Genomic DNA, 14,333 nt, shown 5'->3' with positions numbered 1-14,333 from the left:
AAGATAAACAAGTACTGTCGGACAAAAATAAATCATGATATCAGAATTTATTGGACATTATCTTGCAAAATGTGCTTTATAGATGCCAACAATTGGAGATGAGAGCTGGAGCCAATGCAAAACTGCCACACTGCCAAGTTCTGTTGAATTACTTCTACTGTTTCAGGGTTTGCAGAAATCTCCTGCAACAAGAAGCAGATGGAATATTAAATGTATTAAAGTTTCCTGAGGGAAATGTGGTTTTACGCACAAAGTCTGCAAGAACAACACAGTAAGCTTAATGAAAAACACAATAATGACTGCAAAAACATGCACTGTACAGACAAGCTTTGGTGGATTAAACTATCCATTTCAGTAAACAAAAATTATACATTTAAACTTTCACCTGGACTAACTAGAACAAGTTTTTTTTTTTTTTTGCACATTGCATTGTAAAAATACATGTCAGTTTTCAATTTAAACTTACCCAACCGCAACTGGCAGATTGGGATCTAAGTAGATGTCGTTGTGGGAGAATCCAAGATGTGCACCGTAGGAGATCATTTCGACTTTAACATCTTTCTTATGTTCCTTCTGAGCCTCAAGTGATATCTGGTGCAGCTGAAGACAAAAAAAAAAAAGGTGCAAAGTAATTGAGCAAAAAGGCAGCAACATCCACTGTAAAAGGACATTATTTAAACACTCAAAGGAGGGATACATGAAGCTCTACTGTACCTTCAGACCCATGTGATAAGGAACAATATTGTCATCCTCTGCATGCAGTATAAGAACTGGACTGGTCAAGGTCTTTAAACTGCAGAGATGTTGGGTAGAAAATATTTTTACAGTCAGAGACGGATATAAAAAATGCCAAATAATGCCCCGTAAGCTGAATAAAATTTATTTAGCACCATATTTATCACATTTTTAGCACAACTAAAAACTAATAAACCAACAGCTAGAACAAAGGATTGGTTTGTAACAGGAGAGGCACTTTTTTTTAAAGTCGTTCTTACTTTTTATCGTTAGCAAATACTATGTTGTTCATTTCCAAAATGTTCCAAACCAAGCTCTCAAATCCCGGAAGGAACATGTACATCTGGAAGAAAACAGGGAACAGATTGTGAGGAAATATTTTTGTAATATCCTGTGTAATAACATGCACACTTGCGGAAAAGAAATGGCTGTTTGGTAAACATCAGTTTTCTGAGTGTATCCCAGTAGGAATGAAGATAATAAGACATTGTTATGCTTAGATATAAGAGCATCATTCATTTTAAGATAGTGAATATATTAAAAGTATGAAGAGAGTGTTAGGTGAGTTGTGTCACCAGTATATTTAAATTGTCATTATGGTAAATATAAGTACATTCATTTGAGGTTTCATTTATGAATTTAACCTTTGGGCCTCATTTAAAGCAGCTGAGCTAAAATAGGGGTGGTCAGTGGTTTTCAGATCAATATCATAGGCTATAAACATGATTTTGTGGGTTTAAATTCAATCCACTCTGACTTTGACACATTTTTGCACCTTATCCACTCTCCCTCTCCAGTCTTTATTTTTAATTTTCTCACAAACATTTTACCATAGGAGTAAAAAGTTGTTCTTGTTTGCATGTGGCATTCTTTTAAAATGAGACAAACAGCTGTGTATTTGTGGACTTGTAAGGACCCTGAAGGCTGCAGACAGACAAAAATGACAAAAAAACAAACGTGCAACAGGCCTCACCTTAGCAAGCGGATGGATGGCTACAACTTCTCCAATTCTTGTGTATGGAGCCTCAAGGATTAAAGCATCAACAGCAGACCCTGATATTAAAAAACAAATGATAAAATAAACATTAAATATGGATGACAAGGGTATTCAAATCAAATTTAGAGGCGTATAAAGTCAATATTCATTGACTACATGGCACACTATGCTGTATTATTGAGTAATTTTAACATAAAATGCAGTTTATAGCTCATGATTTTCAGTTTGTGCTTTTTATCTATTGCAGTCATTGTTTTTTGTCACCTGCTCATACCATGGCTGACCTTTAAAAAGACTGTAACCCACCTTGCTCTTGCATTTTCACTGCAGTATTGGTTGCCACTCTGCAAGAAAACAAAATGAGAGCAGGTTTTACTCATCTGATTTCTTTGCTGAGTTGCTTCTATTAGTTACACGTGTCTGAAGAGAAACTGACCCGGTGCCAAGCGAGTGTCCCCACAGACAGACGAGACTCCCACTGCTTTGCTTCTTTACCCAGTTGTACAGATAGAGGGCGTCAGTGGTCAGGCCGGTTTCACTCGGCTCCCCAGTGGAGTCTCCAAAACCTCATTAGAAGAAATATGAACCAGCAAAATCAGGACACTACTACTATTACTACTTCTAAGTAAAGTAGTAATACCTCAATGTGAAAATACTTTACATTACTACAAGCAAAAGTCCTGCAATCCACTTTTAATTAAGAAAAGGTACAGAAGAATTATCAGCAAGAGTAAAAGTAAAAGTCCTCATCAGGCAGCAGAATGGATCCTCACGGGTGTTATATTATTACATACGGCTACTATATTATATTATTTGATTGTTATTGATGCTTCAACATGTAAGCAGCATTTTGTTATTGTAGTTGATCGAGTTGAAGCTACTTTAAACTACTTTATATACACTGATGCAACATGGCATCGTATTTTAAAAACTTATGTTTTATTTGAAAAAACTAAAACTATAGTGGTCAAACAAATGAAGTTCAGTAAAAAGAACAATATTACCCTCTGAAATTGAGTTTAGTAGAAGTATAAAGTAACGTACAAGTACCTCAAAGTGGTACTTAAGTGCAGCACTTAAGTAAAAGTACTTTACACCACTGGACACAGCATTACATCAAGACAGCATATTGTCTAGACAATAAATTGATGATAAATATTCTGTTTTAGACCTGGATAAACTATCTGCTAGTTCAATTTCCACCTTTTAGATTACATTGTAAAATGACATTTGTAGTTTGCAGATACATATTGGTTTATTTAACAGGAACATTAAGAAACATTGCTGTAAATGTGCAAGAGTTGGTCAAAAGGCTATTTTCCATCTGCAGTTCCTGCACAGATGTTACAAAATCACCCTAAAAAAAAAAAACAATGTAAGATTTAAACTGACAACGTTATTGATATTATTTATGAGTGTGCAGGGCAATAATAAAAAGAGAAGAGAATATTAATGTTAGTAATAAATATACAGGACATTATACTACATTGTCAGGTACTTATTAAAACATACAACACAGAACGCATAATACAAGTGTCCCAGTCTGGCTCTGTGTCCCTCCATCAGTCCACTAGATGCCCTCAGACTTTTTCCCTGTTTGTTGGACTGAGTGGGAGATGGACAGATAAGATTAACATAAAGGACCACTTGAGATACTGTTGCTCATTGCATTTAACTTTTGTCCAGACGTTTTACTGCCTAGTTAGTAATACATGTGCTCGATTGGAAGAGCTAACAGAACTGAAGTGAAATCTGAAATAATTTTGCCTTCACCTGGTAAAGAATGAGTATGTTTGTTTTGAGAATGTGTTTCAGGCTGGTGTCTCAGAGCTGCCAGGTTTAATATCATTTGTTAATTCAAACTCCAAGTGGTGATGTATCAGTTTTTGGGTAATGGAACAGATCTATGTTTTGGACTTTAAAAATTTGCATGTCTCACATTGTCTTGCAGCCCACTTGGCTCTGTGGCACAGAGTCTTTTTTGTTTGCATTTGGCCTGCTGGCATTTGGGGCGTTCTTGAGCCTACTTGTGTTTTCTGGTTTTTTGGCTGTCTGTTTGCACTGTTTCCCTCCTGTGTTTCTCCCCAGCTCCTCCCCAGCCTGTTTTTCTCTCACACTTTCCCTACACACCTGCTCTGTATCAGTCTCGTCAGTCCTGCCCTGCTGCATGTGTCTTTGCCAGCCAATCAGCCCTTGTGTCTTTCCACCTGTTCCTCGTTGTTTCATTAGTTCAGTTTCTATTTAAGTCCTGGTTTTCAGTTCAGTCTTGTTGGATCCTTTGTTCTGTTCTGCTTTGCCTGCATTAGCATGAATAAAGCGTTATTCTTCAGTCCCTGCATTTGGGTCCATCTCCTGCTACTCTTCTTGACAACAAGACATACAAAGCAATGAAATGGGGAATATTAATGTTTCTAGCAACAATAAGCATCTTACCTCTGTAGTCTAAAGACAAGACGTGATACCCTGCAGCACTTAAAATCTGCAACACACAAAAACGACAAATTCATGCAACGCTGAAACTGTTCATCAAAACTGAGAATCAACCGTACTTGAGGACATAAACCGTACCTTCACAAGTTCTACTCTGTGATTTATGGCCCTGGAGAAATGACACAAGAGCAATGAATACAAACAAACAAGAGGCTTTCAGATTCATTTACTCTGACCCACAAACCCTCACATGTATTGTGCCTCTGGATGAACCAAGGGGCCCGAACAGTCATGTAATACCCACTAGACTCCATTAGGATCAATTCAAGGGTCTCTATACTGCCGCACTCATCCCACCTGGTCCCTAAGTTGCCATGGAGATATATAATAACAGGACGGCCGTCTCCCAGCGTCTCTTGGTACCACTCAGGGCTTCTCCCTGCGGACGCCTCCCATTGGCTGGCAGGGAGCGTATGCCTACGAGACACAAAGATGGAGAGAGCGAGAGAAGAGGAAGAGTGAACAGACACAAACAAACACGCTCATGTTGTAAGATATACAGCAGGTTTTTGAGTGCTTTCTTGTAGCTGAATGACTAGATTGTGGTCCCATTCACTGTGGAGCCACCTGTACCAAACATGCAAATACAGACACACTCAAATGGACACAACAGGAACCCACAGATGACCTACCACACACCCACTGAGACGCCCTCCTCAGTGTTGAGGTAGAAGTTGCACGTGTGGTTCAGTACGTCTTCAGGTCTGCCAAGATCCACCAACAATGGAAACCTCACTGAAGCCGCAGCGGAAAAGAGTACACAAGGTCAGCATGATTTTTATATATTGTATAGTTTTTATCACGTTGTATCACATCATATTAGGCTATACTGGTTTGTATTATCATTTCTTATCAAAATGTATCGTATTGAATAGTATCGTTTCATGTCGTATTAAGTAAGTTTTCTTTTGCGTGTGTAAAGATTTTTTTGTCTAAAGTATTGCATTACAATAAGACAGTTGATGTATTTAATTATTCAATCATAAATTTAATCATGCTCTATAGGATTTTACAAATATTTTCCATATCCTGGCATGTATCAATATGGAAAAATTATATTATTAACATGAAATTAAATTAAACCATATAATACAATCCTAGCATATTATATTGTATCAAATGTATCAAGGTGGGTAATTTTACAATTCCTGACGGGTTGCTGTTGAACTACACAGCGCTGCAGTCGACGCTGTTCAGTTTTTGTCACTCCGTGCTTTTGTTTTTAATGCAGCAGGAAGTGATTGAGCAAACTCAATTATTTTATCTCAAAGTCTCAAATATCATATATCTTGGAAATGTAAGCACCAATCTCATATCAAATTGTGGTACCAGTGCATATTCTATCAAACTGTGAATCTTTGTGGGTTTATAGGGCTTTGCATGTTTAGTGAATCTTTACACCTCTACAGTAAATGCATTTATTTTGCATAATGAGAATAGTGTACTGTATGATAATATCCAATAACACCACCAAGCTAGTTCTGTTTCATGGTGTGTTTCTGCATACATAATGTATTTTACATGAGAATACTTTATCATAACATGTTATTTTAAGTTTACATAGTAACCATAACATTGTCAATGACAAATTTGATCACCCAAGCATTATGTTGTTCTAGCAAACAGCTATACATTGAATAGAAGCCAGAATAAATATAGCTAAACTGATCTAACTTGTAGTGACTGTGCATTGAATAGAAGATGTGGATTTGAAAAATACACTACTTACACAAGTGAGCAAATATGGCATGGCCCAGTATCCACGGGAACAGGTATAAAATGACAGGCACTGAGACATACACAGTGATCAGGAATGACACAGCTCTCTTCATCCTTGCCACAGACGAAATTATTTCCCCTCAGCGGCAACAAAATCTGACCTCCTTGAGTCCCTTTTCCCTTGTTTCAGTCGTGAACTGAGGGAGTATCCAGCAGCGCTCTCCTCCTGACAACATGAGTATTGTGAAATACAGAGAAACGAGGTCAACGTTCAACTGAGACTAATCATATGCCCTACTGCTATTGGTTCAAATTTGATACAGTGATTCAAACATGTACTGAAGGAGCAATTCTGTCAGCTATGTACACTATTTATCAAACTATAAGGCATATCCAAGGACCTGAAAACCTTTTTTCCACAACAAAGGATACAAATCCATTACAAATGCAACTGCGTGATGTGTAGCCAAACAAACAGCAATAAATGTAGTAAAACCATACACAGGTACAAACACTTGGTGACACAAATGCACCTACCACCTGTATAACCACTAGCGACCCTGTAGTTTCCATTTGAAATGTAGTGGAGTACAAGTATAAAGAAGCACCTTTAAGTTGCACTTAATTACCACACTTAAATAAAATGTACTTAGTTACACTCCACAAAAGGATTTCAGGGTTTTATAATAGCACAGACCAACTAGTATCACTTTGTGTCCAGGATTATTTATGAGGGTAAATATGCAATTAGTGGACCAAGACGGGCACTGCAGTTGGAAGGTGAGAGCAAAGTTATGGCCTTTGTCCCAGTCTGATTCAAACACTGTAGAGTGTTTGGACTAAATAACCCACATTGTGTTGACAGAATACAGTGTGTACACTCTACACACACACACACACACATATTCTGACATAGAAGACTACCAGTGGTAGGAAAAGTATTCAGATCCTTTACTTAAGTAAAAGTACCAATACAGCAATGTAAAAATACTCCAAGTAAAAATCCTGCATGAAAATCCTGGTATTAGCAATAAAATGCAGTTAAAGTATTGCAGTAAAAGTAGAATTGGTCCCTCTGATTGATATATTATTATATATGACATCATGAGATTACTAATACTGAAGCATCAGTGTGTAAGCAGCATGTTACTGTTATAACTGCCAGAGGTGGTGCTAGTTTGAACTACTTTATATACAGTTAGCTAGTTTAGTCCGGTGGTTCCCAAACTAGGGGTCAGGCCCCTCCAAAGGGTCACCAGATAAATCCAATAATCCAATATTTCACCAAAAATCAAAGATGAGAGAAAAAGTCTTAAAACTGAAAACACATTTGTGTATCAGAACTTTGTTTTTTCTTCTTTCCTCTCCCGTTAATCATCTCACAACCCCCTCAGATTTATCAGGTGACCCTTTGGAGGGCCCAATGCCTAGGTTGGGAACCACAGGACTAAACTAGCTAACTGTATATTAAGTAGTTCAAACTAACTCCATCTCCAGCAGCTACAACAATAACATGCTGCTTACACACTGATGCTTCAGTATTAGTAATCTAATGATGTCATATATAATAATATATCAGTCAGAGGGACTAAACCACTACTTCTACTGCAATACTTTAACTACATCAAGCTGATAAAACATATATACTTTTTTCATGCATGACTTCTACTTGTAATGGAGTATTTTTACATTGCTGTATTGGATCTGAATACTTCTTCCATCACTGGAGATAACTAGACAGCTAGCTAAAGAATGACAGCTATATCAAGTGAAAGTTAGCTAATAAAGCTAAAACCAAAATTACTTATTTTTTTCCTTAGCTGTTTAATTTGATGAACCGATATGTCCAGCTTGTTATTCATAACTAAAAGAGAGAAATAAAGACAAGATGGAGAAAAAACAGCGAACGTTAAACTCCTGCTAAAGCTAGCTAGCATAACGTTAGCAGAGTAACAGCAACCAACTGCCATTTCAGCTTCTAAATCTAGTGGTATTTGTTTGATTTTGTGTAGTTAAGCTGCCTTTACATGACATAAAAACAAATACATATTGTTCACAAACCTTGTGAACAATAACTGTATAATTACAATACATTTTATTTCTTAAACTAGTTCAAATGGACGAGAAAGCTGTAAGCTGTAAGTAGATATACTGCATTTTCTACTTTCATTCAGTAAACTGGTCGATAGCAGTGCTGGTTTGGTTCACAGGGGGCCAGACAGCAGCCACTCAGGCCCTCGCAGGCTCCCGGTCACCGCCCCTTCCTCCACCAGCCGCTTTTCAAAAACCGCTACAAGCCAGAGGAGGATGACACAGCCGTGGACACAAAGCAACTACCAAACCCCTTGAAAGCAACAAACTCTCCAATTGGGACCAAACCGTCTGCCTCGTCAAATTAAACCCCCCGTCACACCCGGTCTCTGAGGAAAGGATAATTACCTGCGAGGGAAGTTAACGCGAAGAGAAATGTTGTAAAAGTTTGTTTTATAGCCGCGTTTCAATCTCTAAATTTCAGTTGGAGACGGAGACAGCTGTCTTCCAAGTTCAGCGACTTTGGTGAGTGTTTTTAGCCCACAATATTAACGCTAAATCCGCTTCCTCTCTTCTATATTCACCGCTGGTTTTAGCATAAAAAAGATAGGATGCAGTTAGCCAACAGCACTCCCGAGCAGCCGTTTCCTCCCAACATGCCTGCTGATAAATTAGCCCAGCGGTTAGCATAGCCCGTCACTTTCCTATCAATGTCCCCTTTTGACTGGTTGAACTAGTAAAAATGACTTTTCTGCTGGTTTTACTAGCCCCATTACTGACTTTAAAGTTTACTCTGGTGCAGTCATTAAATTAGTAAAGCAAACTGCGCTCAGGCATCACCAAGACAACTGTTGACAGTGTTTGCAATGAATGATTCTGCAAGGAGCTTATTGAGTAACTGGTTAAGTTAATGTGTCTGCAATGATACTGGGCATTTTTACTTCACTTTTCTTGTTAACTGGGTTCACAGCTGACTCAAAGTGTTTTGAATTTGTAACAAAGCCTTGAAAATAGTATATTTTGTGATTGAAATATACCAGTGTTTACATCCTTAAGAAAACCCTGCATGGATATGTGAAGCTGTAGCAGCTGGAGAATGATTTCAGTATTATTATTATTATTTTTTTTTTTTTGAAAATGATTGAGTGTCTTGTGAGACCCATTTTTTTACCATGCACTTTTCTCTCCCTCTAATTTCATCCAACTGGATTTGTGAAAGTAGTTGAAATGTCATTGAAACTTTTGGCTTTGTGGTCAAATGATGGCATGCCATAGATAAATATTACAGCTGCTTGGAGAAATGGTGATAAGAGTGAAGATCCTTTTAGATTGAATCTAAAGCTGCAATGATTTAGCAGACAGAAAATGTATTGGCAACTATTTTGATAATTGAATAATCAGTTTTAAGTTATTTTTTTAAGGAAAAGTGCCACATGTGCTAGTTGCAGCTTCCCCAGTGTGAGGATTTGAAGCTTTTTTGTATTATATACATAATAATCATTAGTTGCCTAATTTAATCAATTACTTTGTGTAATGCACTTTGCAAGGCATCTCCTGAGTTTATTAGTCTTTTTTTCTGCAGCACCTATTCATCATCAAATAAAAATGAAGGCTCTAAAGCATCGTGGACCTAAGGAAAACTAAGTTGCAGAGCAGTATATGCGTTTCATAAAAGGGTCATATAAAACTGATGTTAGGCTAATGTTAGGTAAAAACCCTTAAATATTCGCCATAACATTTTCTGATTATATTTTGTAAGCTTTATAAAGTTCTCCTTTTCATACTTAGTTTTTTGGCTGCAATGAATAGTCGATAAATTGATTTTGAAAATTAATTGCCAACTATTTATGATACACTTTGAATAATTGTTTTAAGTCAAGCTTTTAAAATGTGACTATTTTTAGTCCTCTATGACAGTAAACTGAATCTCTTCAGGTTGTGGACTGTTGATCAGGGCAAAACAAGACATTTGAGGACGTCAGCTTCAGCTTTGGGAAACAGTGATTGATATTTTTCACCATTTTTCGACATTTTATAGCCCAAACAAATAATCGGTCAAATGAAAAAATGGTCTCCAGATTAATCTATAATGAAAATAATCATTAGTTGCGGCCTTAGTTAGTTTAGACAAACAACTTTTCACGTTGACATCTGTTAACGATGATCACCAGTCACACCAGTACCAGTGAATGCTGTGATGGTGTGAAGATTAACCTCTTTCTTGTGACCTTGTCTGGTGTGATTCTCTGACCGCAGCAGCTGTCAGTCTTCGGCCACCGTGAGCCACTGCCGCCGCGACCGAGCCAAGCAGGAGGGCTACCGGGATAATTGGCTCAGAGGCTGCTTGCAGAAAGCAAACGTATAATCACTGCAGCAACACGTGCAAAGTGTGAGGAGTAAAACTTATTTGAATTAAGGTCAGGGTCGAAAATATCCTAATTGGCAAGACGCCATAGCTTCAGATGCTTGTCATAATGCTGAGGCGTGATTTTTCTTGCTTTTTATAAGCTGCTCAACTGTGCAGATGCAGAATACTGATTTGGTTTTTTGTGGACAGCCTATTGTCCGTCGTGAATGGGTACCCCGAGTCTGGGGTGTGGGGGACACCTGGCCGAGCGCTTGATGATCTCACTGAGAGCAGCTGGAAAAGCAGGAGGTCAGGAGGGTGCTTTTTTTTTTTGTATAGACATATAGGCTCAAACTGGGAAATTTCAACTCATTAGGTATAGTGGTAAACTCTTAAAGGTCTAAAATACAACATATATGTAATGCTTTTGTTAGATCAAAGTAAACTAATATTATAAGAAATGAAGAGGCCTTATTTATCCATTATACAGTAAGAGATTAGGTTCCTACAACGGTAAAAAAGCTGGTTTTAGCTGGAATAAAGTATGAAGTGGCATTAAAAGAAGGCCACCAAAAGTCCAGACATATAAATAGTTGAAATCTGAAAAGCAAAAAAAACCAACATATACAGTACAATTGAGGCATTATGTGTACATACGACTGCTGCCAACACTTTGAATACAGAATAGTGTCCAGGAAATGAAGCGGATATAAAATTTGTGGAAAGTATTTGTAAGTAAAAATAGAAGTAGATGCATGTTCTACTCTGTTCAGCTCCCCATTGCTATTTCCAGTCATGTTCACTGACATTTACCTTCCTTAAGCTTCAGGTGGCTGACCTTGGCTGTTGCGTCTGAGTTATGTCATTGCTTAAGATAGTCAGACTTTCATCAGATTTTATTTTCTTTTTTTGACTCTCATCTCACTTTCCTCTCTTAAAATAGCAGATCCTAGATAGTTACCCAGGATTCGTCGTTAACATCTCTTATAGATCCGAGAGACGTGGCTTTTTATGCATTTCAGTATTTAGCTGAGCTGAACGCGAGGCTTTGCTCTGTGTCAAATGATCTCATTGTTTTTCAATTACAGCGATGATGCATCCCAAGTAGAAAGAACAAAAACTTTGTGTAAGTGTCTGTAATTAATGCCACTGGCCGATACATGCTGGCACAAGGCTCTGGTGTAACCTTCTCAATTAGTCCCTGGCTGCTTTTTCACTGCCACTTTGCTGTCTTTGTCCTTGTTTTTATCACCAGTTTGAATAGCATTTAGTCTAAAAACTTCAAACATCATTCATGATTTTTACTTTTTCAGCCCTCTCAAAGTGAAGTTCCTTTTATTTTTTAACATGAGATTCATTGACATGATTCATAATAAATCTGAAATCTATTTTAACTACATCAAAGTTTATATTTTTCTATCTGGTCTGCTTCATGTGCAGTGTGTTACAGCAGTCATGAAATGTTCCTGCTAAGCATCAAAAGAGAGTCAGACTTGGTCATGTCTATCAATTTATCTGATTGTCTAATCGTTGTAATTGGATTAGCTAAAGCCTCCACCACAAATGACGCTGGAGCAGTGTGTTGGTAGCTCAGTCGCTCAGCGACAATCAGATGAAGGTACTGTTAGGAACTGCTGTTGAGATAGATGTTTCCACCCTGTTTGTGAGTATCTTTTTAACAATGACTGGATTTGCTGGATTGTTTAAAAGTGTTGGAGTGAAAGGATTTTCATCTCATCCTCCTGTGAGACCATGAGATACTGTGATTTTTAAAATGAATTCTGCTAAGATTTTTATTCTCTTTCTCTCAGGGCAGGGTGCTGTCCTGTGGGATGGATGACGCCCAAGAGCAGGACCACTACGAGGAGCGCTTAAAAGAAGTTTTTAACAGTTTTGACACCAGTGGCTCCGGCTCTCTGAACCCAGAAGAACTCTCCGACCTCTGCCAGTCCCTGCACCTGGGTGATGCCACGCCAGCCCTTCTCCACGCTCTGCTGCAGCAGCAGGACCAACTCACTGCCAGGGTAAGTTTACTCCTGCAACTGAAAAAAGGTGCTGTAATAAACTTTAAAATCTGTGGTGAAAGCATTGTGTGGCATTGTCTGTCCTGTCTTTGGCAAATGCTGTGTTTATGTGCTGTGTCGCAACTAGTGAGTTCAAGTAATTTGCTCAGAGAAAAATATTTGCAAGATTAAAATTGTTCCTTTTTGTGGTGAACATGGGGATTTTGGCCTTTTGGCTTTCCTGAGCACAGAGTCCTCTCTGTCCATTGAATTCGGCAGACGCCTGTGTTGAGCCACTCCAGCTTTCAGGTCTTTGTGTCTCTAGGCTTTCTGGTGCTTTGTTAGCTGTCTTGTTGAGGAGAAAATGTGCCCCCATCAACCCTCATCCCAGGTGTCTGTCGTCAGGACAACCAAGCCGACTAATCACCATTCACAGATGCATTTCTTTGAGGGTGCAGCATGTGGAAATGTACGAAATAGAAAGGACATTGGCCAAATCTGTACAACTGGACTCCGCGGGTTGTATGTTCTGTGCATCTCTAGTATTTAGTCTTCTTTTGGAATGAGATATATTCCAGACCTCTACACTTTTTGCATGAAGTTTTGTATGTGTATATAAGCGTGTGGACAGACGGATGGCTATTGTCTTGCGTGTGCGGGTGTGTGTGGGCGGGGTTAGCAGAGGGGCCAGTGAACTGATTGCCTTGCTATGGCATCCAACAATAAAGTCAAAAGGGGAAAAACCCCCACCTAAAGCCGGCAGCCGCCAACACAAAGAAAATCACCATATTCAGGGTTAGCAGCTGTTGATTCTTGAAGTGTGACCTCCCCACCACCACCACCACCACCACCTCCACCCAGACACCCAGGGACACCCGGCCCCCACCCAGCACATAGGGAATTACACCCAGTCGAAGGAATTTCATGAACTTTATTTTTTTTTAATCGTAGAGCAGATTTGCTTCACATACTAAGCATTGCTTGCATTTTATACAAGGAATCCTGTTTTTTTTCATTGTTGCAGGTTGACTTTGAACAGTTCAAGGATGCACTGATTCTGGTTTTGTCATCAAGCATCGAGCCACCTCAGGCAGAACAGGAGACCCTGCCAAAACCAGGTACGGTGTAGATTCTGGTGTCAGTCTCATGTTTTTTTACAATCACTAAAGTGTCAACCTGGAACCAAGCAGGCACCGTGAACCCATATCATTAGCCTAACCTGTCATTTATGTCAATATGAGTTTACTTTAAGAGACCTTTTTTCCATTCAACAAGTCATCCAAGCAGAGAAGGTGGCTGTGTGAGCTGAATAAGTGGATCAGGCCCCATGCAGATTCAGCAGTAAATCTACATACAGAGCCAAAACCACAGGCCCAAAGCCAATTAGCTGACAAGTTGAACTTTTTGCACCATCATGGTTGGACCACTGGCATGGTTTGTTTATTTTATGGGGGATGGTAGCACAAACAGTGATTTTTACACTTGGCTAGTTCACAGAAAAAATGTAATTATGCCCCCCCATCTTGTTGAATATCTTAAATAACTTTGCTAAATATGTTTTTGTGTGAGTTGAGTATTACAGGGGCTAAACCTTTTTATCTCAGTTATTTTATATCTTTAGAGACAAATCTCACACAAGCGGTCAAAAAAACTGAAACATTAAAGTGTTTGCATGAAATAAATATATAAAGAGATTTAGTTTTAGTATATGGTGCAAGATACTGGTGTCACAAGAGTGAAGTGTGGGAAATGTGATCCTCAAAGTAATTACTGCTCTGTCATTATTTACATAATTATAATATTTCAATATTTACTTAATGGCAGTGAAGCATAAAGTCTACTTAACCTACAGTTCCAGTGAATTTCTCAGCAGTTTGTTCCTGAAACACTGTTGACTTGAAGTTTCATGTCTGTTTTATTCAAACAAATGGGAACACGTGACTTTAGAGAAGTAGTTACTTTGTGGAGAAGTAGCTGCTGAATGCCGTGGCAAATATTAGTCATTGGTCAT

At 38.5% G+C, this 14,333-nt stretch overlaps 2 protein-coding genes across 5 annotated transcripts in view; one reads left to right on the top strand and one right to left on the bottom strand.

Annotated features, from left to right (window-relative positions):
• Positions 1–32: 32 nt before the first annotated feature.
• Positions 33–8,468, bottom strand: LOC121914118 (lysophosphatidylserine lipase ABHD12-like). Its single transcript, XM_042437191.1, has 13 exons — positions 8,381–8,468; positions 5,952–6,167; positions 4,855–4,957; positions 4,520–4,639; positions 4,301–4,331; positions 4,166–4,211; positions 2,169–2,298; positions 2,039–2,076; positions 1,709–1,788; positions 996–1,078; positions 715–793; positions 467–600; positions 33–182 (listed from the first exon to the last, which is right to left on the bottom strand). Exons 2-13 carry the CDS (start codon positions 6,052–6,054, stop codon positions 155–157), a joined length of 975 nt encoding a protein of 324 aa, XP_042293125.1. The 5' UTR covers positions 6,055–6,167; positions 8,381–8,468; the 3' UTR covers positions 33–154.
• Positions 7,636–14,333, top strand: part of nin (ninein (GSK3B interacting protein)) — a 28,354-nt gene continuing 21,656 nt past the window's right edge. For 2 of the 4 annotated variants that reach the window (XM_042437079.1, XM_042437081.1), the window contains exons 1-3: positions 8,410–8,497; positions 12,131–12,343; positions 13,347–13,440. In XM_042437079.1, coding sequence (XP_042293013.1) covers positions 12,152–12,343; positions 13,347–13,440 — 286 coding nt within the window. In that variant the 5' untranslated portion in view covers positions 8,410–8,497; positions 12,131–12,151. Of the gene's footprint in view, positions 8,080–8,409; positions 8,498–12,130; positions 12,344–13,346; positions 13,441–14,333 lie in introns of those variants that run through there. The other 2 variants (XM_042437080.1, XM_042437082.1) reach the window with 2 other exon arrangements.

Source organism: Thunnus maccoyii, chromosome 16, assembly GCF_910596095.1.
Source record: "Thunnus maccoyii chromosome 16, fThuMac1.1, whole genome shotgun sequence".
Lineage (NCBI taxonomy): Eukaryota > Metazoa > Chordata > Actinopteri > Scombriformes > Scombridae > Thunnus > Thunnus maccoyii.
The sequence above is the reverse complement of the archived record's forward strand: the minus strand, read 5'-3'. Positions and strand labels throughout refer to the sequence as shown.

Excerpts from the sequence above, each read along its gene's own strand:
- LOC121914118 (XM_042437191.1), bottom strand. The coding sequence starts at position 6,054 with ATGAAGAGAGCTGTGTCATTCCTGATCACTGTGTATGTCTCAGTGCCT. Across the intron at positions 4,958-5,951 it reads TGCCATATTTGCTCACTTGT|TGAGGTTTCCATTGTTGGTG; the intron begins GTAAGTAGTGTA and ends CTGCGGCTTCAG. Across the intron at positions 794-995 it reads GTATTTGCTAACGATAAAAA|TTTAAAGACCTTGACCAGTC; the intron begins GTAAGAACGACT and ends ACATCTCTGCAG.